This window comes from Accipiter gentilis, chromosome 2 (assembly GCF_929443795.1).
Source record: "Accipiter gentilis chromosome 2, bAccGen1.1, whole genome shotgun sequence".
In the NCBI taxonomy this organism is placed as follows: Eukaryota; Metazoa; Chordata; class Aves; order Accipitriformes; family Accipitridae; genus Astur; species Astur gentilis.
Genome location: NC_064881.1, coordinates 20,108,438 through 20,135,603, shown reverse-complemented (window position 1 = coordinate 20,135,603; position 27,166 = coordinate 20,108,438). Strand labels below are relative to the sequence as shown.

The 27,166-nt window shown below is 41.5% G+C and overlaps 1 protein-coding gene across 3 annotated transcripts; it reads right to left on the bottom strand.

Annotated features, from left to right (window-relative positions):
* Nucleotides 1-584: 584 nt before the first annotated feature.
* On the bottom strand, nucleotides 585-23,762 carry LY96 (lymphocyte antigen 96). Of its 3 annotated transcripts, XM_049830262.1 has the most exons (6): nucleotides 23,398-23,762; nucleotides 21,591-21,680; nucleotides 20,517-20,645; nucleotides 19,501-19,553; nucleotides 7,073-7,177; nucleotides 585-1,375 (listed from the first exon to the last, which is right to left on the bottom strand). In XM_049830262.1, the coding sequence occupies exons 1-5, from the start codon at nucleotides 23,489-23,491 to the stop codon at nucleotides 7,091-7,093; spliced, it is 453 nt and encodes a 150-aa protein (XP_049686219.1). In that variant the 5' UTR covers nucleotides 23,492-23,762; the 3' UTR covers nucleotides 585-1,375; nucleotides 7,073-7,090. The 3 variants fall into 3 exon arrangements, with proteins under 3 accessions (XP_049686219.1, XP_049686211.1, XP_049686200.1); XM_049830254.1 differs by lacking the exon at nucleotides 585-1,375 and having other exon boundaries at nucleotides 6,322-7,177; XM_049830243.1 differs by lacking the exons at nucleotides 585-1,375; nucleotides 7,073-7,177 and adding an exon at nucleotides 16,762-17,258.
* Between the last annotated feature and the right edge of the window lie 3,404 nt (nucleotides 23,763-27,166).

Sequence of the window (27,166 nt, the reverse complement as noted above, 5' to 3'; positions counted from 1 at the left end):
CCAGCTCACCAACTCTTTAGCTCGCACACCTACAAGAAAAGCAGCTACCAGCTGATGATGAGCATGCTTACCCTTCCTCCTCCCTCACAGTGCGGGCATCCCTGTGCCACACTGGGGATCACGGGAGCCTCAATGGTCTGGCTGCAGATAGAACCACCCCAGAGGCTTTTTGGGTAAGCTGGCATATTTCTACCTTCCAGCTTGGGAGGTTGGTCTATACATTTCCATAAGTTAGTGGATTCTGAAGAAACCGACAGACGGTTCCTCTGCAGGAGATGGGAGCTGCAGGGGACAGCGGGCTGCAGGTGACCAAGGCTGCAGTCGCCCTCATCTCTTCTTCCCACTGTGTCCTACCCACGCGTTGCTCTCACTGTGCCCCAATGGCTGCTCCAGCACACATCAGGCCGTGGCTTGAGCAGTGTGTCGGGTCCAAACCAGAGCTGAGTGGACAGTCACACTCACCCCTTGGCATGGACCAAACACCCAGCAAAACCACTGCCTGGGCGAGTGGAGGTATGGTTAGCCCTCTTGCCTCCCCAGGGGTGAGGGCAGGGGGAAGATTCGTGCAGTCACTTAAGCCCAAATCAGGTAACAAACAGTGATGCATGCTTTCAACATAGCGAGATATGTGATAAACATAGATATAAAAACATATTAATAGCAAAACTAATAAAATACAGCACAATAATACAATGATCATAGGATGTAACATAAGATGTGATATGCCATTTGCAGATGGCACATATCTCATAAAAATGGCATACCAGTGATGTCCAGCAGTTTGTTCTATTTCTGTTGCAATTCTGACAATCCAGCCAGTATCATGTTTGATAGCAAGGGTCACCTGTTTTTGACAAATAATAGCCTTTTCATATTCAGTGATTGAAGTTTCCGGTTCCTCAGTTTGAGAATACACTGTGTCCCATATTGGTCCCAAGGGATGGTTCCTCTGTAGGAGATGGGAGCTGCAGGGGACAGCAGGCTGCAGGTGACCAAGGCTGCAGAGTCACCCTCATCTCTTCTTCCCACTGTGTCCTGCCCGCGCGTTGCTCTCACTGTGCCCCAGTGGCTGCTCCAGCACACATCAGGCGGTGACATGAGCCACGGTCCCCCAAGGGACCAACTGGGTCCAAGTTGTAGGCCAGTATTTTACCAGCACTGATGTGAAGTTAGCTTTATGGTCTCTGTAAAGTTGTCCACAGGTCTCTAGTGACATTAGATTGCACCAGCACTCTCAGACAGGACTGATGGTTTTATTCCGGTCATTCCATAACAAAGTTCAGAGCAGATGTCGTGTACTCTTTAGTCAGATGCTTTCTGTAGTATATGGGTTGAACAACAGCTTTTGCTTATTCATCCAGAAGGTCAGCAGTTCCTAGGGAGGAAGAAGGAAGACTTAGATCTTGGATCATATCCAAGCATCAGCAATGATTAATTTCACACCCACAGTATCAACAGTTCCCCGTGTTCCTTTTCCTCAAAAGTGCTGCAAAGCACAAAGCACAGTGTCCTCCAAGTCATGAGTGTGGAATTCCCACCTGATCTCCTAGATACCACACCAAGGTGTTCAAAGCATCCTGCTGGTGTTGGTTCAGCATGGGGGATTCTTCAAAACCTCTGTGCAGTGGACCACCAGTAGGAGTCTGCTGCGATCTTAGAGCTCGCACATCCTGCCAGAAGTTTCTTCCCCAGTCAGCATCACCATTTTGCCATTTGAGTTGTTACTTAAGCAACCCATTCCATCTTTCTACTATACCATTACTCTAAGGTTGATAAAGTAAATGGCAAGTCCACTTAACTCCATGCTTAAGATACCATTGTTGTACAATTTTATTTTTTAAATGTCACATATTATCTGACTGTATCACTTGTGGCATTAGCTACTGTACTGGGTTTGCGTGGCAAGGTTTTCGGGGGGGGGGGGGGGGGATACAGGAGTGGCTTCTGTGAGGAGCTGCCAGAAGCTTCCTCTATGCTCAACAGAGCCAATGCCAGCCAGCTCCAAGATGGATCCACCACTGGTCAAGGCCGGGGCCATTGTCGTGGTTTAACCCCAGCCAGCAACTAAGCACCCCACAACTGCTCACTCAATTCCCCCCCCCCACCCAGTGGGATGGGGGAGAAAATTGGGAAAAGAAGTAAAACTCAGGGGTTGACATAAGAACGGTTTCATAGAACAGAAAAGAAGAAACTAATAATGGTAATGATAACAGTAATAAAATGACAAGAGTAATAATAAAAGGATTGGAGTATACAAATGATGCACAATGCAATTCCTCACCATCCGCTGACTGACGCCCAGTTAGTCCCCCAGCGGTGATCCCCCCAGCCCCACTCCCCCCAGTTTATATACTGGGCACTACATCACATGTATGGAATCCCCCGTTGCACAGTTTGGGTCAGCTTCCCTGGCTGTGTCCCCTCCCAACTTCTTGTGCCCGTCCAGCCTTCTTGCTGGCTGGGCATCAGAAGCTGAAAAATCCTTGACTTTAGACCAAACATTACTTAGCAACAACTGAAAACATCAGTGTGTTATCAACATTCTTCTCATACCTAGCTCAAAAACATAGCACTATACCAGCTACTAGGAAGACAATTAACTCTATCCCAGCTGAAACCAGGACACCCATCAGCGACTGTGGTAGCACCTCTGGGATAATGTATTTGAGAAGGAGATAAAGTTCCTGGGTCACAGAAACTGCAGCTGGAAAGAGGAGTGAGAATATGTAAGAGAAACAACCCTGCAGACCCCCAGGTCAGTGAAGATGCTCCAGGCACCAGAGCAGAGATTCCCCTGCAGCCCGTGGGGAAGACCATGGTGAGGCAGGCTGTCCCCCTGCAGCCCAGGGAGGTCCACGGTGGAGCAGATCTCCACCTGCAGCCCGGGGAGGACCCCACACCAGAGCAGGTGGGTTCCCGAAGGAGGCTGTGACCCCGTGGGAAGCCCACGCTGGAGCAGGCTCCTGGCAGGGCCTGTGGCCCTGTGGAGAGAGGAGCCCACGGAGCAGGTTTTCTGGCAGGACTTGTGATCCTGTGGGAAGCCCGCGCTGGAGCAGTGTGCTCCTGAAGGACTGCACACCGTGGAAGGGACCCATGCTGGAGCAGTTCGTGAAGAACTGCAGCCTGTGGGAAGGACCCACGTTGGAGAAGTTCATGGAGGACTGTCTGCCGTGGGAGGGACACCATGCTGGAGCAGGGGAAGAGTGTGAGGAGTCCTGCCCCTGAAGAGGAGGAAGCGGCAGAAATAACGTATAATGAACTGACCCCAACCCCCATTCCCCGTCCCCCCTGTGCTGCTGGTGGGGAGGAGGTAGAGAATTCAGGAGTGGAGTTGAGCCTGGTAAGAAGGAAGGGGTTGGGGGGGAGGTGTTTTAAGATTTGGTTTTATTTCTCATTATGCTACTCTGATTTGATTGGTAATAAATTAAATCAATTTTCCCCAAGCTGAGTCTGTTTTGCCCATGACGGTAATTGGTGAGTGATCTCTCCTTGTCCTTATCTTGACCCAGGAGCCTTTCATTATATTTTCTCTCCCCTGCCCAGCTGAGGGGAGTGATAGAGGGGCTTTGGTGGGCACCTGGTGTCCAGCCAGGGTCAACCCACCACAGCTGCATAGCAGGTCATTAGTTTAATTCTGCCACAGGATAAACCAAATCTGGATGTGGTGCATGTAGGAAAAGCATTATCTAGACTGCTCACTATTTCAACCCCAGTCATAATGAATTTCCACCCTTCAGATGTATGTGCCATGGGTCCAATATAGTCTACTTGCTGAGTACCCCATAGGACTTTTCCTTCCCTAAGGTTTGCTTGCTGTTGAATTTGGACAATACAATCCTTTATTTTATTACAAAATCCACAGGTGATCACTAGCTGAACTACTTCATGGCAAGTAAAGTCCTTAGGAGTACCAGTGATCCTTCCTACAGAAATAGCTTGGTGTCTCCTGAGTGAACTGCAAAGCTGCTGTAGCAGATAACGGCTGGGCAGGGAAATCTGGACTTGAGTCCACCCTAAGGTTGTAGATTTCACTATGTTCTCCTTTTTTTCCTTAAGCTTTCATCAGTCATCAAATAGTCCATTCAAGTCAAAACACTTCCCTTCTCTCGTGTGCGTAAACCTAACCAAGTCTTTCTATCCAGAAATGATGGCAGAATATTATTTTGTGGATCCTCTTTCTTCAGGTTAAACTTAAATTCACATTCCATGAAGTAGCCAGAAAAAGGCAAAACGCTTTTGTAAGATATGAAATCAAGAGTCTCATCACTGCTGGCTATTAAATAGATAGAGCAATGTTCTGCAAGTGAAGTGCTAACCTGGTAAGTCTAATAAACCACCCTCCCTCTTCACTATATTTTGCTAGCATCGACACCTTCATCATTAAATACTTTAGATTTTGTCACTAACACTGCTGTACAGTATTTTCTGAACCCAGTGAAAAGGCTGCTTTACATTTTGTAGAGTAAGGGTTTCCTATCTGCTGAACAGTCTCCAAATTTGAAGCCACATGCAATCCACAAGCCTGTAATTCTTCATTTCTTGGCCCACAAGTTAGAATATATATTGCATTCAGTTTTAACCCTGACCTGTGCAGGTGTAAAACCACAGTTAAAAGAAAGCTGTTTAGGAATTCCTTCAGAGAAGGAATACATACAAAAGTCCAGGAGGACTACAAGGTACTGAAGTCTCTACTTTTAAATAAATATCCAGCCCTGTTGGGTTACCTACTAGTCTGTTGTTATGAGGAGATTCAACCACACGAGCTTTTATTCAGCTAGTCAGGGGCAGGGTTTAGTTGCTGTGTCTGGTCCGGTGTGGTCAGAGTGCTCTCCGAGGCACAGCTTTCTGGTCTGCCAAACGTGCTTGAAATTGATTACTCCCTAGTTCAGTCACCTGGGAAATGAAATCAGGATCTCCACGGTCTGCAGCTCTCTTTGCATGGCCATCATATGTAGCCAGGTTTCCAGTGAAACACCTCTTGGGACAACATAACTGAAGAGCTAGCAGAAGAATTTTGCATTTGTGGACACTTCAGCTCCAGCAGGAGCATCGCCCCTCTGTTCTCCTGCCACGTTGTAAAGCAGGTTTACGCTTGGCAGTTGAATTCCCCCAGTAGCACTGGATGCCTTTATCGGCACATCTGAAGGACCACTCTCACTCACAACTGGCAGCAGTGGCAGCAGACAGGTATCATGCCAAGACTAAAGACATCACCTTTGGAAAATCGCTGTTTGAGTTTTATGGATGTTCTTTTCCCAGATTCTTTCAATAAACATTTAGCTATTCTCGGCACGTCAGTGAAAAATATGGGGATGTTTCCTTCTCATTGCGTGGGACATACAGACACTCTACAGCACTAATAGAAATATCCTTGAGGTCCCATACCTGTTCATTAGAAACTACATAGCCTGTTAGCAAGCAGGTGAGTGTCATATTTCAAAGCTAGGACATGAAAAATCCTATTGCTGTAGGACTGCTATGGGAATACTTTCTGGAGAAGCATAAGTTTAGATTAATTTCTAATACTTAAAAAAAAATAATATCCAAGCTGCATTGTGTCAAATGGCCTCGCCATAACTGTTGCAAAGATTTTCTGGCTCTAAGTTAAGTTAATGGGTTTGTATCAACTTTCACCATGAGGAATTTGTCCAATAGCTGTAAAACAATAAAAAAGGTGTGCTTTCTTCAGTTTTGCACAGACCATGACCAATAAAACCAGATGCAGGAGCCAATTCTGAGAACCTCTAATGTGCATGTTCAAATGCACTGGCTTCATATTATCACCAGATTTTTCAGGACTCTGAATGTTGTAATACTCTAAGCTGTGGCTGCTTAACACCTCTTAACACAAGGTACAGCTTGCGAGGAGAAATAACTTGTGCCAATTTTCCCCAGGTCAGAGGTGTTTGGGATTTTTTGTGTGTCTGCTTTTTATGAAATTCAGAAAAGATTCAGGTGACTTTTTATCTTTATGAATGAGATCCATATCTGTACAGAAAGGAAATGGAAAGATCTCATGAGGGTCTTTAGCACAAAAACAGCTTCCACCCTAATAAACTCAACGTATTCATGCTGTAAGGGTAGCTGCGGCCCTGACCCAAATGCGGAGAGTGAAGGGAACACATGCAGCAAGGTGACTACATCAGGCTGTGTAGGACCTTGAACTGCATCAGCTAGTGCTAAAACGAATCTCCAGCCCCTTTGCTATGTCTGCTGCTAAAGCTTTTAAAAATACATATATATAGTCATACACACACACGTTTCTTTAATGAGCTATTATCTTTATTTCTGGTTTTTCATTATGAATAAACATTTCTAGCATCTGCTGGTGAAAAGAACTATCATTTTTGGCCATACGTATCCTATACAAAAGTTGTATGCAGAATAAATGTAGTTTAGCAGTTTTAAATAAAATTTAAAGAAGACATTTAAATAGAATAGCTGCAGCTTGTCTTGAAAAATTGAAAGAATGCATAAGGGCATGTGGCTGGTACGGGGGTGGTAACTGAAGATAGCAGCAGAAGCAAGAAAAAATGTTTAAAATTAATACTAGGCCTGTAAAAAAGAATGGCAAAGCTGCATCTAAAAATAATATTCATGGACATGCCATTGCAAGATATATTCATCGTAGTGTTCCAGACAACAAGAGCAACAACAAAAGAACGCAACACAAAAAAAATAAAGAAAATGAGCTTCCTGTTAAATTAAATTATTAACTAAAAATTAAAGAAGATCTGTTTTCTGCTTTCACCAGAACAGTACCTTTATGCCAAATGCCAACACAGGAGTCACTCTGCACTATAAAATACCTTTATCGCAGCAGCTACTGTACAACTTAATGAACTTGTTCACTTTTGCAAGACAGGCTTTGGATCGTTTTCTATTATCTCTTGCTTTCTCACAGCATAAGTACACTAGGCTGGTACATAATGTTAATCACAGTTTTTAGTATGAATCGCTATTAATTTCTTTAATATTCAAAGCAGCCCTGCTAGAGAGAGAAACAATAGCTCCAAGGCAACAGAAGCTGTTCACTTCCCTTCCACTGAATAATAATATTTCCCAGCCTTACGTTCCGGCTGATGCTGAATTATGGGGCAGAGGTGCTCACAGTTGTTGCTGGATCCAGATGACACTCCATTTTCCTACCGACGGATGAGACGGTCTCCTCTTCCTCCTTCAGTGCAAACAGGGAAGAGGGGAGAAGGTGAGAGGTGCTAACGAGCCCAGACCCAAGCTGGTGGCTGCAGAAGTGGCTCAGACGCACCTCCAGCGTGCCGGTGGGGCACGCCGCACGGGAAGCCTCTGACCTCGGTGGCAGGACACACCACTGCAGCCGAGTTAGTCAGCTCCCCAGAGGGCTCGGCACCAAGCTGTGGAGGCGCTTGAGCCAGCACAGGCAGTTTTTGCCACAATTAGCATACAAACCAAGTACGCTTCTGTGGACAAGGGATCCTTGGCTGCACCCTGCCGCATGCTTCCTCAGTGGCTCAGCATCGCTGCTGCTGCTTTTTCTGACAACCCTACTTGCATGATGTCAATCACTCTCCAAGGTAATTAGTCTGGTTTCAATTAGTAGGATAATTAACAACTCATTTTAAGCAAGAAAATAGTTCTCTTAATTTCAGTACTGTATGACTAAATCTGAGTGTTGCCTCCAGCCCAACAGCTCCCAAAAAGCTTGACCTGATAGTGAATCTGTTCCAAGTGCTGACCAAGAAGCAGAATCCCAGCGAATTATAATGTTACAAAGACCTTCCAGCTCTGTCTATTCCAAGCTTCTCAGGATTTTTCAGAGCGCTCAACCCATTTTTTCCTCAAATTATACCCATGGCATTGAAGAGAGTTTCGCTATACAGCCATACAGAGAAAAACTCTGCCTGCTGCAGTAGAAGAAACACAAGTGACCACTAAATGAATTACCATCTTCATTTAGGTTTCTTTTCATGGGGACGGTAGAAAGATGCTGATTCAGCCAGTGGCCGATCCTTCAACAAAACGTTCTTCAAAATTTTAGCCTGAGCTCAGTGACCCTGAGTCACTTGACTAGCAAAAAACCTGTGTTGTGGGAGATTTTTACGCAGCAGGCCTTGTAGTAAGGGGAGGTGGGGAAATTGGCTAACACGTGAAGAGGTCTGCAGTAAACAGGAGACCTTCAGAGGGGGAGTTTCTTGGAGAAATTAAAGTAACAGAACTTGTCTTCAGAAGAGATTCTTGTTCAGGTATGAAGCTGAAAGGGGTCAGATTTGCCTGTGGAAAGGCTAAAAGAGCATTTAGATCTCTTGCATTTCATTTGATGAAAGCAAACGATATCCCAGGAGGCAAAAACTATTTAATCTATAACTAACAGTCACTAATATTCCTGATTATATAAAAGGGACCTATTTCCACATAGTTTAAACAAGTATTCATCCTTTCAGCTTTGGTATTTTAATTCAATCCATTTTCAGGAATCACATTTTCAGTACAACTAAACTTTGATCATGACAGTGACCATGATGTGTAGTGCCACTCAACTGTGTGCTTATTTTTGTGTTCCTTCACTTAGACCACAATAAGCTTACGGGGTGCTCAGAGACTGAATAAGGATTTCTGTTCATCAAAGCAAAGATTTCTGCAGATCTGGATAAAATGCCTGTACTGCGCTGCTCAAAAGGTGATACGTGCTTGGGTTATTAAAAACTGAATCGTAAGGCTGTAGCAGAAAAGGGCACATAAAAAATGAGTGACAACCCTTCCTGATTTGAGTATATGACTGTATGTGCAGCTTTAATATTCTCCTAGCACTGCTTGAAATTTTTGCATAAAATTTCCTGCAGCAGGAACTTTTGGTTGCTTGACGTATTCAAACTGACATTCTACAGGTGAAAGGCTTTTTGCCACGTTACTAGTCTTTGAGTCATTCAGGAGCATAGTGACAAGTGCATATTACATGTAGGCACTTATCTTATCAAGGGCCAAGCTGCAAAAATCCCTCTAAAAAATGGCTTCATTGACTTAAGCAAGTTTGTGTCATGCTTAAGGACGTGTAGAACTTGCTTCCAAGTACAGAGCTTCCTTTCACATTGATTGCTCATTTTTTATTCAGCAAGATAATAGCCTGTCAATCATCAGCAAGGATAAGGTCTCCTAGCACTGTAATTCAGAGAGCAGTTGTTGATTTTAGAAAGTGAGGCACTAACTTGTAGCCAACCTCCTCCTTTTATTCTGGGCTTGATACCAACTTTGGAAAAGTTATTAATTTTAAGCCTAAACAGAGCATGTTCCATTTCTTTCTTGAACATTTTAATATTTATCTCATGGATTTAAATAGTCAAATATTACCCTTTTTTTTTTTCCCAACAGAAATGAATGGAGTAAAACCAATATGAAGCATGCAGGCAACATTGTGCAGTTTGCTTTCATGTGCACCAAGATCTCCTATATGCACATACGCATTTATAAAGTAGTGGTTCCTGGTTTGTGTGAAAAACCCTGCTGTTCTGCAGTAACTAAAATGCAACCCCAGTAACAGGGCAAAAACCTCACCCAATGGGGAGGCCTTCACTTCACATGTGCAAATTGCCTCACAGTTTTAAGGGAAGGAGGGAAATAGGAATACTCACAACTTCACGTAGGGGATTTAAGGTCAAGAACTTGGAAAATTTGGTAGCCTAGCAAGATGACAGTCGGCTTGGGGTTTTAAGCCTTTGATATTTTTTTCCTCTTGGTAGAAAAACTTAGCATGTGTAGAAAGCTGAGGCAACCAGGCAACTGCTAGATTCTATGTTACTGTGCACACGCAAGACACCATGGTGATTTTAGGCAAATCAGATTAATTTATAAGACCAGACTACTTGAGACCCATATGGTGGTGAAGTGACAACCCTGCAGGGAAGAAGGTGCTGATGTTGGTTGGCAGTAGCGACCCCAGTCTGCCAAGGAGTGACGCTGCTGTTTCTCATGTTCGCAAGTCTACTGTGGTCCCTGTGAATGGGACCTCTGGGAAACTGAAAAACCATCTAGTCCCACCAAGGGACAGCAGACTGAAAGGTGGCAATGAGCCTAAAAATATGTTGCTTTACTCTTAGACCAGTCTCTTAACCTCCAGATCGAGACTAAAAATAGAGAAAACAGTCACTGAAAGGGTCAGCGATTTGGTCTAGAGATTGCATCAATGTTCTTCTTGTGTTAGGGTCTTTTTAATAACACGGCCACATACTTTATTGTGGTGGAAAATAAGGTAGCTCAGTTTGCCTGCCATATTATGTTTCACAGAACTGTGGTCAATGTGATGTCCCGTAGAAAAGTGTGAGACCGTTGCAAAAAACGATGAATTTATGTCAAATCCATGTAACGTCAATTTAGACATCCAAACAATGCATATGCTCAAGACCCATCACAGTTAGGCATCTGGCTCTATTTTCAGCTTCGTAGTCGAGCAAAATCTCTGAATTTGGTATAGACCTCACTGTGTCATGCTATATGCTTTTCAGGCTGTTAATGTTGTGAAATGTGAATTACAGTGGAAATTGCGGTGGAAAATAAGAATTAATTTAGTTTGTCTGCCATCCTCAGCACAAAGCTATCTCGCACTGCACTGAACCAGTCCCCTCATTGTGTAGGATTTCTGGCTTGCTCTTTGGAGGTGTCAAACAGTGTCACTGCAGAATTAAGCGATGCGGGGTCACTCTCTTGGGGCTAGATGCTTAGTAGGTGCTTTGGGTCTGGCCATGATTCACATTTCAAAGAACCCTTAAAATATTATTTTACTAATTTCATAAATATTTATACAGTACCCAGCAGGGAAGCAACAGTCCTGATTACAAGCTACTTACAGAAGGCACCACTGCAATCCAAGTATTAAAACCCCAGATCTTTATAATTGTAATTGCTGAATACCTTGAGCTTGCGGTGAATTTTAGCTCTTCTCACAGAATTATGGTGTCTTAGTCATCCTTGTTGTATTGACAGAATGTTTGGAGAAAGCCTCCTCTTTCAAATAAACCTAATACTAGTGCCTGACTCACTGATATTGCAATGTTTTATCCATAAATATTTCAAAAATCTTGCATTTGATTGTATATTTTATGTAACTGTTTACCCCACCTGTCCTTTCTTCCTTATTTTCTTCCACATATTCAAAACTGAAATTTTATTTATCATTTTATTCCATATTTTTCTCCCCAGAACACTTATTTTTAGGTGAAGAAGTGGACTGTCACAAGGATCGGCTGTAGCTATCTATGGAGCAGCAGTGAAACAGGGAGCAGCCTTGTTTCCACTCCCATCATGGCAGTGACAGTGACTGTGGACTTTGCAGCACGCTGCCCCTCCGGCAAGGCCAAAAGAAAGCATTCTCTCCTGTGTTGCTCCCCTGTCCCACTCACAGACACCCAGGCTCGGCATCTTGAACCAAGTAACTTTTGTATAAAACATTTGCAGTAGAACCAATACCAGCCTGGAAGGAAATAACTTTTCCTTATTTTATCACAGATTTCTCATCTACACTTAAATAAAATCATTTGCATTGTGACTGTGCTAAGATTGGGCTATATGAAAATACATAGTGCGGAGTATGTCCAGCTCTCAGCTTCAGTAAGATTTGGAGACACTCGACACATTCTATTCTATTCTGTTTTGTTCTATTCTGTCCTGTTCTAAATTTTGGTTACCCTAGCTGTATACTCCTAAAGGTGCATAAGGAGGAGGTGTGTTGGTCTGTTTATTTGTTCTATTTGTTATAGCATTTGCTTTTTATAAAACCAAAAGTACTAAAAGAAAATTATAATTTACAAAGTCAAAATACATGGTTTGGTCTGCTCCCCCCAACATCTTGCTTCCTCTTGTATTGTTTGCAAAGTCTTAATGTTGCCCTTTGCATATCAATTCCAGAAGAAGGCATATAAAGTCATTTAGAATTGTTCTGTGCACCTGTAGCCTATAGGACAACTCAGATTGTCAAGTAGATACTAATATGAGTACGACTATCACAGCTTGTCTCCGGGCTTATCAGCAGAATCACAATGATTTTGTGGTACAACAGTCTTTCCTTGAATAATGCCAGTTCGTCAAAAAGTAGAAAAATATTTCTTCGTTGCTGAAGCATCTCAAATTTAAGTGAGTTGAAGCCTAGCATTTTTATTTGGTCAAAATAAATACACAACATTCTGAAGTTATCAAAATTATTTATTTCACACAACTACTTTTTTTTTTCCTTATTACTCATCTGAGAATACTTTTTCTTTATTTTAATATTTTGGATTATCCTAGGTAAGCAATTACTTTAGATTTTTTTTTTAGGAACCCTTTTCCTCCATAATTAGAGTATTAAAATTGCCAAACTTTTACAGGTTAAAGGAACTGTATATCTAGCAGTCAGAGTCACTGGAAGATAACTTGGGGAATCAGAAAGGCATATTGCTGCTGACAGTCTTTTTCTGACAGTCATGTGTGAAACTTTCATTAGTGATGTTCATTGTTCTATCTATGTTATATCTATGTTATAAAAACATCTTTAATGCTTTAAAGATATAGGGAAAATTCCACTACATGCAACGTCCACTGACATAGGGCAGATTGCTTCAGTGTGATATATGATTACAAAAGATAATTACCGGTCTGTTCAGCTGATATTCAGATGTGAAATAAAGTCAAGTCATTCTAAAACAGGGTCAAATTAATTTAGGGTCAAAGTGAACAACAGCTTGCTCTTGTACGTGTAATGGTTTGTTTGATTATTTCCTCCTTTATGCATCTCACAAGTGAAGGACAGATTTTTTAATTCTATTGCTTTCAGAGGACTAATGCTAAAATTTTGCTTTTCTGTATTTATCTTTACTTATTGTAGGGTTGTGTTTGGTTTGTTTTTTTTTTTTAATTTGCATTACTGAAATTGTTAAACTACACTACTATATGAAAAATGCAAAAAATATGGGTAATAAAGTAAAAAGTCTAAATCGAATCTGGCGGAACAGAAAGCATATAAGAATTAATCCAACTTCATAATCAGTATGGAGGTACTTCTTTGGAAGAGATGCTAAACCTCTTGGAGAATAAAAAATACAGTGGATATGCCTGGTTAGCAGAACTTATTAAGAAAAAATTATCATCTACTGTGTAGTATTTGAAGGTTTTGTGCAGGGCAGGAAAATGGGCAGATGGGCACCTTAATACTCAGAATGGGTGACAGTTCTCTCCTGTGAGGAAAGAGCCAGGTTTGCTATTAGAAGTTTTGCTTTCATAGTTATGCCAGTAAGAAATTATGTTAGTAAGAAATTTAAATTTAAAAACACAACACCTGTAGCTAAGGCAGCTCTTTAGGCTAAAGCCCAAGGAAAAAAAAAAAAAAAAAAAAAAAGGTTTTTTTTTGCAGACACAAGCTTTGGGAAGCTGTTATAAATTATCTGGACAAATGCATATATGTGTATATAAATATATATATTAAAAATATATATATTATATACATAATAAGGTCTCTCTTTGCCAGTAGTAAAATGTTTCTTGAAGAAAAGAGGTTATGGACATACCCATCTACAGCAGCCATGCAGCGAGCCCCCTGTGCCTGGGATCCACAAGGCAAGTACACATGCACAATGACTGTTTTCCAGAATTCCCAAAGTCCAGTCATTTCTAATGCCAGCAAGGAGAGTTTCCAAATTTCCTTTCTCCTGCCCTCTCTCCCCTGAGCTCTGCTGGCATGAGCTGCCCTCCCTTCGCTCCCTCCTCATCTCTTCCCATTAGAAATGTCACTACCCCCCTCTGCTGCCCCTGAACTCCCTGGGCTGGCAGGAACGTAGGGGCCGAACGAAGCAGCTGAAGTCGTTCAGCATAATGCGCTACGCTGACACTTCAAAAGCAATTACTAGCCTTTTCCGCCAAGCAAAAAAATTCTGCAAAGGGCGTTAATGCTGCTGTGTTTCTCTTTTGATGCCTGTAACTAAGACAGGTCAGGACACATCTCCTGCATCATCAAGTCCCACTCCTTCTTGCTGCAGGCACCATGTAGTTCGTTTGTTCGGTATGAGCACGCATGCTTTTTACCAGCCGAGCTAACTGGTGACTGAGGGCTTCCTTATGCCTTCCAGTACATCCCTGGAAACAAGACACGCTATCGTAATACCTGAATTACATGGAATTTTCTTTGCGTGTCTATCATCACAAATGATGTTACAATTTCAGCCAGCAAATGTATCTGTTATTGTGGTCAGCAGGCCTTCTCTCATTTGAAATTATGCATGCTTTACTGCTTTTATCAAAGGAAACTGTAATAACACAGCTCAAAAAGTGTGCGCTCTTATTGGAAAACACATTTTACAGGAACTGCTTCTTCTGATAATTACATATTTGGCGACAGAGGGTGAGGGGGTGAAGAAAAGCTATTTTCCCATCTGCAGCAAATCCTGACAGCCACTTAAAAACAACAGTAATGAGGGAGAGAAAAAGCGGTATTTGTGAAGACTTTAGGTATTAGTTTCAGATAAGTATGCCGCACATGAGGCCTTCCTTGATTTATTTCGGTTTGCAGGGGAGAGGACTTTGCATAGCTCACTGGAACTCCTGGCAAAATACAGGTATCTCAGCACATATGGGTCTCACTGAATATTTTAAGCAAGAAATACTTAGTGAATGGTTTACTTCACAGCATTCACACTATTCAAACTCTGGACAGAGCCAGGAAATGAAGAAATAAAAAATGGATCACAGTTTACTGACCCAATAAATTGAAGAAAAGGGAAGCACTCAGATCAGTCTTTACCAAGTCCAAGTAATTCACCTCATCCTAGTAGGCTCCAATTTGCATAGAGCCCTGAGTATGGGCTCAGGAAAGTTTGGAAAGGAAAGAAGTTAAATGATAATTGTTGTCAACTCCAGACAACAGCAGAAGAAAGGAAAGCCTTGTAACAGCTCTGTCCCAGGAAAAAGACACGCAGAGCAAAGCTCTGCCTTCAGCTGTGCCCTTCACCCTGCAGAATCATGGCGATTTGGGGGTAAGCTGTTTGTGTGATCTTACACCTTACAAAAACTCATCTTCTCTTGTCCATGGGGCAACACAGCGTGGCAGCCACCAGTGCTGCAATAAGTGGAAACCTTTGGTCATGCGCAGGAGAGAGCTTGAGGCCTTTGAAAGGTCTTTGCTTTATAAAGTTGTGGCTCCTGCGTTCTGCCTCGCAATCCTATCTGCTGGTATGTGTAATCATAACCCTTCAGCTGAAGATCTACACCATAAAAGTCTGCAATGCAAGCTACTGAATGCATATGTTTATCTGTAAATGTCCCTATTTAGATACAGAAATCCTATTTCTACCTTTACATATACTGTAAATTTTCTGTAACATCTATAAGGCATTAAAATGTGTGCTTATGACAAATAGAGCACGTGAATGTCCTTGATTTCCAGGAGCCGTTTGTTAGTCTCTCCTACCTGTGGTACTTGCTGCTTAATAAACAAAACATTTCTTCTAACACCCCAAATAATTCAGGGCAGCAAAAGTCTCAGAACACTTTGTCACTAAAAATTGTTTTAAGGCTTCACCTGGTGGTTGCTGGTTTCACCGTTGTGAAATGTGTACACAGGGGCATCATACAGTAAAGACTGATCCCTAGACAAGTAACACTATTTTAAATGAGGAAAATAGAAGAAGAAAAGTAGGTATCGGTTATCAGGCTCTCTGGCTGCTTTTTGACTGATATTTTAGATTAAGAAGAAACTGATTGCAACTCTAGTAACTTGGTTCAAACGTAACCAGAAGCTGCTGTGATGCTCTATCTTGGACTGCTGCTGGAATGGTCTGCGGACTGAATGCAAGCACGGATGCTTTGCTATTGCCACTTGGATGTAACCGTGGCTTCTTGTCTCCAGCCATGATGCAGTTCTCCTTCTTATGTTTTTATTGACTCTTGATGATTTTTCTTTAGATTGCCAAACTAGCTATACTGAAACCAAGTTTTAAATGGAGTATCTACATACTTGGGTGTGTTTTTTTTTGTTGAGTTTTCTGATACTCAATTTGAAAAACATCTTTATGTGTAAAGTGAGATTAAAAGCTTCACTTCTGCTAATATTCCTGCTTGGTATTTAGCAGCCTGAAAGAGGGTTGGTTTGTTCTGGTTTTTCACTTTTTTCAGGCATTTGGAAGCAATCTGCTAGAAACCGTACGACCTATCGGCCCGCACAAGGTGCAACTTCAACACTGGCCCATTCATTAGAGAAAAGTGTCTGAACTCACTAAGCAACCGCTGGCTGGGGGCTGAGGATGAAAAGAGGACATGGCATCCTAACATCATAAGGAGAGTACCTGTCTGAAGGAAGGAAGCATTTGTACACTGCACTGGTCAGCTGTCTTTCATCATACAGTGGCACCAAAGCACCATGTAGCCTGAAAGGCTGCCAGCTCTCCTCCTAAGGACCAAACCTTACACTCCATCAAAATCTCACCGAGGGTCTTGGGTGTGGAGGTGCAGCAGAGAAGGAAGGCGGGTACTGAATGTAGGGCTGCCCAAGAGGCAGAAGCCACAGCAAATCTTTAGACATGCTTTTGATAACTGAGGAATAGATCAATCTGTTGAGCAATGACCATCCCCCTGCTTCTGCAGGAGACAGCTTGTGTAGCCTCTGCCCCTCGGACTCTGAGCAAGAGCTAAAAACATGCTATGGGGTTGCAGTTACAGCTCTGGATGGCTAAATTCAGCTGTACCGTATCAGTGTAACTGGAAACATGTTCCACTTTGAATGTTACTCACATCAGCTAAAAAAAAACCCCACACAACAGGGTTCCCAGATTCAATTGCTGGTTTATTTTAAATTGAATACGGGAGAACTTCTGGTTCTTGCACTTCAAAACTTCTTGTATTAGTTTAGCGCAGTCTAAAGTACTTGTTCTTTTCATAACTCAAAGCACAGCACCAAAATGCAGTCCTCAGCCTGACATCCAGTCAGGGTTATTCTGTGGATTAATCAGGATGTCTGATTCCCAGAGATTTTGTGCACATTGGCTGAGCGTCTGATTACAGCAGTGCTATAAATGCATAAGACTATCCATCATGTAGCTTTCCAGCCAGTACATGATGTATTCTACCTCAGGAAAATTAGCGTGCTTATTATTTCGCAGGTGGGGTTCCAGATGCTTGCAGAAGTGAGCTCCGTGTTCTGGAATTATTTGAAACATTTGTCGCATTCAGAAAGCACCTTGTTTTACTATCATGGTGAAGTTCAAGCACATTATCATATTATTCTCAGAATCATCAGAGAATCCTTGTGAAATAATGTTATAATTGCCCTAAAATAAGGAAGGAAAAAAAAAAAAAAAAGAAAATTAGTGCACAATGCTGCCTGCTTTTGCCTAAGTATCTGCTTTGAATGGTTCTGGTAACATCTGTTAGACCCGAAAAAGAAAGATTCCCATCAGGAACTGTTATCATGTGTATATTCAGATATATGTGTACATTAAAAAATAGTGCTCAATTTTATTCTCATGACCAGGGTACTAAGGAACAGCAGTAGGCCGTGGTCCAGCTTGCACTTGTCAGGGTCCTCTCTCAAACCAGAGTCCTGTGCTCCCAAGGGCACCTGCTCCCCTTTCCAGAGCTGTTGTCGTGAGTAATGTTTCTGATTCCACAAATAGGAATTAACTGAGTTGATACACCAGGCTGCATTCTGCAGCAATGGGCTTTTTTGTCCCCACTGTAAGGCAGTAACCTTATTCGCCCTTATAGCTTACATCCAGCAAGGATTCACTCCTACCGACACTTGATTTTTGGCTGGCTTTCTGCCACCTTCTTGCCCCCGACACCCATTGCAACATAGGTAGTTGCAATAACAGCCTCTATTTCACAGGCAGTCCTAGGGGCATCCTCCTGGCTATATACCACACAGCTTCTGAGCAGTCTTGTAACAGTTTGTTGTACCGCACAGTCCATCCTTTTGTTTTCAGCTATAATCACATGCTGGACATTTAACTGCTATTCAGCCTCAGTGGTGTTTACCAAAATCAGCAACTTAGAGTGAACGTATGATGTGAATACGTCAGACGTCTGCTTGATGAAAGCTAAAGCAACCTTATACTTATACTTGGTGGCAAAAAGTTTGTCCTGAGTTTGCAGATGATGTCAAGATTAGGGCGAAGTACACTAGAGAGAGGAGAGTGGGAGGAAGGACCCATGTGACAAGAGCACTGTAGTCGTTCTTCAGTCCCTGATCAAAGTATAGCCAGTATGTCCCCTAGCGTGAGGTCTCAAGCTGCCTACTTAAATCACGCTGTTAGTGCCCAGCTCACCTCCCTGCACGGAGCATCTGCGCCCTGACTAGCGGGATACTGCTTGCCTGAACCTTAGCCATAAGCCCGGCTCTGTCAGCCACGCTTACTCGCAGTGCACGCTGCTGCAGACAATACTGGTCCTCACGTCGGCTCGGCATTCCTTCCAGACCCACCGCTCTGCTCATCCACATCCAGCAGTCTGATTCACAAAGCAGCATCACCCCAGGTTTAGCTATTGTCTAGCTACCCATCTTTACACCCTCACACAGACAGACTTTTGTAGGCACCAGGACAGAAGACAGCTTGGTGGCCCCTACTGAACCCAGGTCTTACCCTACCCTCTTTGACACCCGTCACCTTCCTCTTCTGGTATTGCAAACTGGGGATGAGCACTTGGGAGCTGAAGGGCTCTTAGGACTAATCTGAAGACTGGGAGGCTTGCAAGAGTTTCTAGTTTACAGCAAAGACTATGATTAGGGTTAGTTCCTGGCCCGGCAGAGTCCCATCGGGAAGCGTCAGGTCTGCCATAAGCACCTCATCCATAGGAGGATTGCTTACGGCAGAGGACTTTCCCGTTTACTACCAGCTCTGGGGCTAGAAGAGCTGCTGGGACAGATGGAGCTCGACACTGTTAGAGGCCTATGAGCTTTGAGTTAAGGGGAGGCTGGAGATTTTGTGCCAGTAGGAGCTCCTTAGTGACATTTGTGGGAATTAATAGGGATGGTGAGGGCCTTGGGGCGGCTGAGGCAGCTGACGAGGCAGGTGTTGGATGAGGGTGGGCTAACCTGAGGACTGGTGCTGCTCCTGGTTTAATGCTGGAGCATTCTTTTTACTTTTGGATATTGTTATCCCTCTTCAAATCTTTGAAAAGGATTTCAGGGAGGAACAGACCAGCATGTGAAGAGAACATCAAACAAAGAATGAAATGGGAAGAAATAATATGAATGGATTTACTCAAACAGGTAAAAGTAAACACAATAATTTACCAAGTGAAATGGAATTATTAAGGTGACATTAACTGATATCTTTGGTCTTTTCTTTTATAAAATAAAGGAGGAATAATAGAGGAATAATAACCTGAGGACATTTAGCATTTCAGAGATGCTACCATACTGGAGTCATCACTTCAAGCATGAGAAAGTTTTCTGACATTTCCTTTTTCTGTTTTCTACAGTTTGGGTAAACAACTCTTTTTAGAAATAGATACATGTAAGTATGTGATTTTTACTATTGTTATTTCTTTATATAAAATGCTGAAAAGTACCTTTGGAAACTTTGTTCTTGCGCCTTTAATGTCAAATGTTGTCACAATTGTTTCTGTAAAACAGAGATAATTATAATATAAATGGTTACTTAATCATAAAGCCATCAATCAGACTTCCCAAATAACTTCAAAGCAACATGGCATATCTCTCAACAGCAGTGCCAATGCCATTTACTCTTCCAGTGATAAAGCCCTCACCTGTTTCTTCTCCTAGAGCTCTGCCTATTTGTCTAAACCACGTTAGAAAATAGAAATTAGCCACAGTGTTCCTGCAACATCTCCTGCAGACCCATCCTGCTGTGATAACTCCAATAATTTACCTTGTAATAGTAGTTCAGCTGAATAATAACCAAAGACAGCTGATACTCATTTCTAGAGAAAGGAAAACATGGATTGTGTATTTTGACCTCTGTACAGGTCTTTTTTGGCCTTTAGTCTGACATTCTGCCTGAATTCTCTGGACCTGAGCCTGTGTCATGTTAATGTTGGTTAGCCCCTACAACAGGATTGACTCTTCTGTAATCAAAAAGCATTATACATGGGTGTAGACAATCTCTTTAAAAACCCATCCAGATAGTTATCTAAATAAACTGTGTTCTGGATATTAGTAAGGCCCCCAGCTCTCCTCAAGTTTTCTATACAGTCCAGTCAAATGTAGTCTTTCCATGTCATTTTAGAGATGTTAACAATAAAAGTGTCATAATGAGATGAAGGATATTGGTTATCCTAATTTATAGACATGGAAACTGCAGTACAAGGGTGTTAAAACATAGAATTTGGAAATTCTCTATTTTAGTGGGGTTCTGGCACTGGAAAACTGCCTGCCCTGAAGTCTGCTGCCTGCCAAGCAAGATGAATCCATCTAGATTGTAGAGAGAAAAATCTGTCTGCATGGGTTGATCAATTAGTCTTTTAAGAAATCTGCTGAGTGGTGAAAAAGGTCTGGCAGAATATGGCCCTGTTGTGAAGGGAACCTGCCAGGCAAGGGAAAGGCATGGTGTATTTTCCACACTGACCTCCTTTCAGCATTCCACACACTGTGTATTCATCGTCAGCTCCGCTGCAAAGGACTTCTTTCCAGTGTAATGCTTTGGCATTGTCGTACCAGACGTTGAAGACGATCTTCAAAAAGGTGATGTCACTTCCTAGTTAAGACACTGCAAGTAAGAAAATGGTAGCTGGTGGGGAGGAAAAACATATATGCAGACACACTATTCAGCTAAAACCCAGTTTTCTCTGAAATACAATATTTTTTAAAGACTCCCCTCAAAACTAACAAAAATACATTTTTTGAAAACTGTTACTTCCAGAAGAAAAAAAAAAGCTGGTTTTCAACAAAAAAACCATCAGTCTTAAAAAATATTTGCGTGGACAATTTTGAAATCTGTTTTAATTTCTTCAGCAAAGATAACAGAGTCCACTCAGCTCCACAGCTAACCTAAATCAATACTCAGATGAGGACTCTGTAGTTTTAAGCAGGTGTTGCAAACAAGCTGACCTGAATGCTGGTAGTCATCATAAAGATATCTTTCTAGGGAAGCAGACTTAGTCCAGCTCCAGGGTTTTTACTCAGAAGGTGAAGTTTATGAAGCCATTTCATAACTCAGCTTGCCATCTTAAAGCTGGATGCTAATATTAATGTTGGGTTTGCATACACAATCCAGTACCATTTCCAGCTTCTGGAACATGCATATTCTCAGTAGAAGGCCTGCCATACTTGGATAGCCTAATGATATTCTCTCTCCTTAAACAGACTTGGATCTTCTTCAGGCCAGAAGAGCTTGTATGCTGCAAATCTTGTCCGCTTCTTCCAGATAAATGCACATGCACCTATACTGTCTCAGATTTGCATGTACAGTGCCAGTTAGGTGTGCAGAGCTCTGGTAACTGCTCCAACAAGTAAAACTCAAACACACTTATTTCCACAAATCATCATTTCTGTCCATCACTAGAGTTTATCTATTCCATTTTTAATCAGAGAAACTGATCTCCCAAACCATTTGGCATTTAGGATGTCAAGTGTCAGCTTTTTGCTTGTATTCGTTTTTTTGCATTTGAAGAATATAATTGTCTAGTCAAGAGGGACTCACTTGGAATCCACATAAGAGCAGCCTTCCAGACGGATTTGTTCACGATGCTGCAAGGTGTCAGATTAAACATGAAATCATGAGCTGTAGAATCTACAGGAAAAAAGTATTCCATACTGTTAGTGTAAATTGGCTTCTTCCGGGAAAATAATAAAAATATACATATATACACACTCACAATAAACACATACACACTGTTAAATGTATTCAGGTATATACTATAAAATTGTCTAATATAAATATCCACAGTAAATATTAAATATGTAATTTAAATTATATTTTAATTATTTATATGCTTAGAGGGCAAAAATAATATCATATTTCTTTAAGTAGCAAGAAGAGTCAATTGTTTGGTTGATGCTATTTTGCACACAAAACTCAGAGGTAAAAGTACCTTTATTTCTCTTTTGAAGTTACAGAAACTTTGTATTAGCACTAAGCCAGCATGGTCCTCTGCTGAAAATATCCCTACTTATGCTACCCCTGGAATCTATATAAACTTGCTGACAACAGCTAAAAATGTTTTTAATGTACCAGCATATTTTCCAGGATAATGTAAATGAGCCTTTGAGTAGATTTGTTTTGTGAGTGACTCACCTAGCATTCATTGTACAATGCACAGTGTCAGATGGAATGTGATAAAGCATCATACAACCTGTACTTAATCAAATTTAGAGCCCATTAGGCGATATCTTAATTTTTAAAAAATCATTCAGTTACAGCCTTTGGAAGCATTTCCAGTCAGTTTTTATTTTTATTTTAATTTTAGGAAAGAAGTCTGTTCAGTTCACCTTGCTTGGCAGGCTGGGGAAGGCCTGGTCCCTGCGCTAACCCCACCAGCAAACGCGATGGTGGGGTCATTTACGGTGAAGGGTTCTGTTTTTTTGGGGGGGATTAAAGCAAGGGGCATGCAGAGGGAAACTGTCTGGCTGTCGGTAACCAGTGGTCAGCTTCTCATCTCGGATACCACTACGCACAGGAAATTGCGACAGGAAAAAGGGCAAACAAACCTCGCCCTGGTCTCAAAGGTTTGGGTTGCAAGCTTAAGTACCGCCACTTTTACCCCTCTTAAATTTTTAACGTGACTATTAATGTGAAGCAAAATAATCATCCCCTCCTGTGCCTCAGTTTATATAGCTATTTTACAGGTGATATACACTAGTAATGCACACAGATTTTCAAAAGACAGGGGCCTTTCCTTGCAAAATATCTCCTCAGAAGCCCACCTTCTGACCACTGGGTCTGCATGGGCACACTGAGCCTGTTCAACACGGACAATCAGGGAGGTGCCCAGTTGTTGCAGAATCGACCAAAAAACTCAGTGAACTACACAGATCCAGCGGCCCATGACTCAGACACAGCAAGAAGGGACACGCCGTGTTGTCCCAGAGACTGACTGGTCCTCCAGCCTGGCAGAAAATCACATTCCCCCTTTTCCTCCATATCCTTAAAGCTTTTCATTGTAATACATTGGTTAAATCAATGTGGATAATTTATACAATACAGTACTTGCAAAACAAGTTTAAATCCCTTATCTTCTAGTTTTTCCTGAACCAAAACATGCCTGCTTTACTTGGGTGTAAACTTCTCTCTTAGCTGCTGCAGCCAGCATTGTGGTAATATTTGTGTCTATGCAGTACAATTCTTATAGTAGGGTAATTAATAACAGAAATATACTCCAGCTGAACTTCTTTTTATTTTTCTGTATTAATCAAAGAAACAAATTTGAAAGAAAGTCCACATTTCCTCAAACTACAGTAATTATTGTGCAAACGCCAGAAAAGAAAAGAATAAGCTATTTTTTACTTACCACAAAAAGTATATGACATTTCTAGCTCTGACGACGTACAAAGTAATTCACTGACTCCGGGGGTGAATAAAATGAAAAAAAAAAGTCCAAACATAGCTACTTTTTTGGCTTAGTATTCGATGGCATAAAACTTTGTTTTGGGAAAAGAGGAACAAAAATTCAGTACAGTCATCCTCAGTCACATGTCTTCAGGGAATATTCGGTTATTTTGTCAAATTCTCTGCAATCTTAATTAATCCTACTGCAGCACTATCAATTATCATCACAATAAATTTTGTGAAGAAAAATAATTTCTTCCTTTGTTGTTACATTTTCCCCAGACAATGCAGCTCAAGCCACAAGTGAAAAATGAAAGAGAAAACTGTGTGAAATGGGGAAGTGAGGAGAAGTACAATTATGATTACCAGAAGCATGTAAAGGGAAAGTTCAGTTGACTCATCAGACATAACATTTGTTAATGCATAATTTAAAACACAGAGTTTCCTGTACATACTAAAGAAAAGAAGAATCCACACATGATGAAAGCCAAGTCCACTCTTTTATTGATATGGTAGTCAATAACTCTCACAAGTTTTCAGAATTAATTTCTTACAAAGCTCACCATGCTTTAAGAACAAGCCAGTGCTGCAGAGAAGTGTAATCAGATGATGTATTTCCAAATGGAGGTAAGTATGGGAGCTGAAGGCAACCGTCTGACGTGTTATTGAGTAGAACCATTGATGTCCTGCACGGTGTCAGATGCCATCTTCAAAGCTGTAACTATCACAGTTATACTTCTTAATGAAAGCAATCTTAAAAATCCATAACATCACAACTGATAAGTCCCATGTCCGCCTCCCAGCCTCCCTCTGTGACCTTCTCCCCCACTCTTTGTCTCTGCTGGAGAAGCTGCACTGCACCATTTGCCCAAGAGCACGGAGCCCAACCAACCCCTGACTGGTGCGCCAGTGCAGTGCACAGGCATGGGGCCAGGTGGACACCAAACGTGAGACAATTAACAACAAAAGCTGTCACATTTTGAGTGAGATGTTGCTGTAAGAACACAGAATCTACCCGTCACAACTGAAGATTGATTAGGAGCCTGATTTTAACCCAAGATGTTGAAAACAGTCTAGGTTGCAGATTTTGGTACTCAGGTTTGAAACATTAAAACAAAAACTCTTAAAGCGCTTTTGGTATTAGATCCGCCCCCTTGTTTCTTTCTGTTAGTGCAATACACAAAAAGTAACATATTTTGCCTGTATCTTCTACATCAGTTCTGTGGACTAAACTGGGTCGGCTTTTACTGCACAAACCCAGCAATATTGCTAGTCCCAACTGCAGAAAGAGATCAAAAAAAGTCTCCTACCTCATTCAAGGGAGCACAATCACCATCTAACTGACAGGAAACACAATTACTTTTTTTTTCTGAATATAACAAAATTTGGAAACTTTCTGAATTTATGGAAGAATAACTTACACAACTGAATTAAATTTTTTTCTCATGAGTTACCCTCTTGGTTTGTATGTATGTCTGCAGGCTTCTCTGAGATCGGAAATTGTATTTTTTTTGAAAAAGAAGCAGTATATGCAATAGACAGGTGTTTGGTTTTGTGCTAAGCAGGAAACTTAATAAAAATTACTTACAACAAATATAACTTAATAAATTGTTCCAACTCCCCACTCCCTATCACAGTGTCTAAAAGCTTTTATTCTCCCAAATTCCATGCACACCAGGGTAATATTTTACATATTATAAAGGTAAAGTAGCAAAAGATTAAGAAATTGGATTTCAGAAGTCCAAACGTGTAACACAAAAGATAATTCAGGAATAGCGACATGCACAAAAACATGGCTGATTGTGCCCAGAAGATGGGGGAAGTTCACAGACTAGTAAAGGAAGGTGAGAATTCAAAAGTACCTAAAAGTACCAACTAGTGAGCTAATACATGTAATAATTCACAAAATAAGATAAAAATCTGAAAACTTAATATGGCTAGAGAATTCCCTTCAATATTTCCAAATCTTTCCACAGACCACAAGAAGAGTCCCACCAGCCTGACAATGTTCAAGACTGAAAGGATCTTTTAGCAGGTGGCTTTCAAGTGGGAATTCAAAATTATACAACTTTCCTGACAGATCTCCAGAGTATGTAGCTCACACACAGATTTTTGCTGTTGTTTAACAGGATGCTATTAAACATACAAACCCTTTGTGATCATAGCAATAATACAGTTCTCTGTCAAAATGGCCAAATTTTGCTTAAAAATAGTAGAATATGTAGTGAAATGGAAATAAAGCAGGAAGTCTGCAATAGTTGGAAAAAAGAAACGGACTAACGAGACAGCCACTAAGGTGTGACGAAGCAGCCACTAGAGAAGAGCTACTTTGTGCATGTACAGGCAAAAAAAGGTTCCATTCAACCACAAAGCCATGGCCACTGATGTGGAGTGAGTCTAACCAGCGAGATGCCAAGCCAGGCTCTCCGCTGAGTCTTCTGTCAGTCCAACTGATTTAGCAAAAGTCACAGGTCAGTTTGAAGTGGGCTTGAGATGGCACTGACTGTACCCTATTGACATACATGATTACCCAGCCGAAAGCGTTCCTGTCCCTCTGTGACCAGACTTGTACTTTGCTGCACAGTGCGTTGGGTGGCTCATGGGCAGACTGGAAAGAGCGCTGCGGATTTACAAGATTTGATATGAAAGCTCTTTTAACATAAATGAAGACAAGCTCTCTGCTGAACTCGGTGACTTTCTGTACCTGGTTCAAGAATAGATTTTTTTTTCAGACACTTGCTGCAGTAAATTATATAGATGAGGAATGAGTCCCCCCTGGTGGCTTAGACAGACACATGGGGAAACCTCTGTATCCTTTGCTGTTCCTTATTGCATGCACTTTTATTGCACAACTCAAGACTATTCCAATGCTTTAAAAAATCAGCGTTAACTAGGCTCCATTTTAGAAGGATCTGGCTGGCTAATGAGAAAATAGGGACAGTAAGTGCTACTGGTATCAGGGCTAAAGTATCACTTATGACCACGATTATAAAGTCTATAACCCTGACCATTGTGTCTGGTCAACTCGTCCTTAAATCAAAATAACCTTAATAATTTTTAAATCTTCTCAGCAAATTCAGTTTTAGGTGCTTGTGGCTTTTGATGTCCTTATCGATGCCATTCACAGAAGTGACCTCTTGTGATGCTCACTGAAGCCCCAAATTAGTGCACTAGAGGTGTGAGGAGTCTGCTCTGTCCCTTTCAAGTCAGTATGAAGGTCACTGAAGAAGAAGGATATAAACTTCTATATATTTTAGTTTTACTAAATACTCTTTCTTTTTTATAATCTTCTTCTTACATACTCTGATCCAGAAGGAAGGTGAAAAGGAGAGAAAGAGAAGTGGAAAGAGCTACACAATGGTGTTACTTCACTGGAGTTTTGTGACAATTTACTTCAGTTATTTTTAAATCCTTTGCAACTACATTGAGTAGGGGCCAACTTGCATATCCAGTTAACAGAACATAAAATAAATCCAAGACTAGAGAACTTAGGATTTCATACCTATGACTTTTCATTTTGTCTACATCTGAGATGCTGAGAGTAGAAGTTTAACTCCAAGCCTCCTCACTGATTTGTGGTTAAAATCCTTAAACTAATTTATGATATTTTTCTCTTCTTTCTCAACAAATCTAAAAAGTGCTTAACTTACTTGCGATTGGTTTTCAAAATAATCACTTTGGATTGTTGGCTGCAGATGAGTACTTTGACCAGATAAGCACTTATAAGTCAC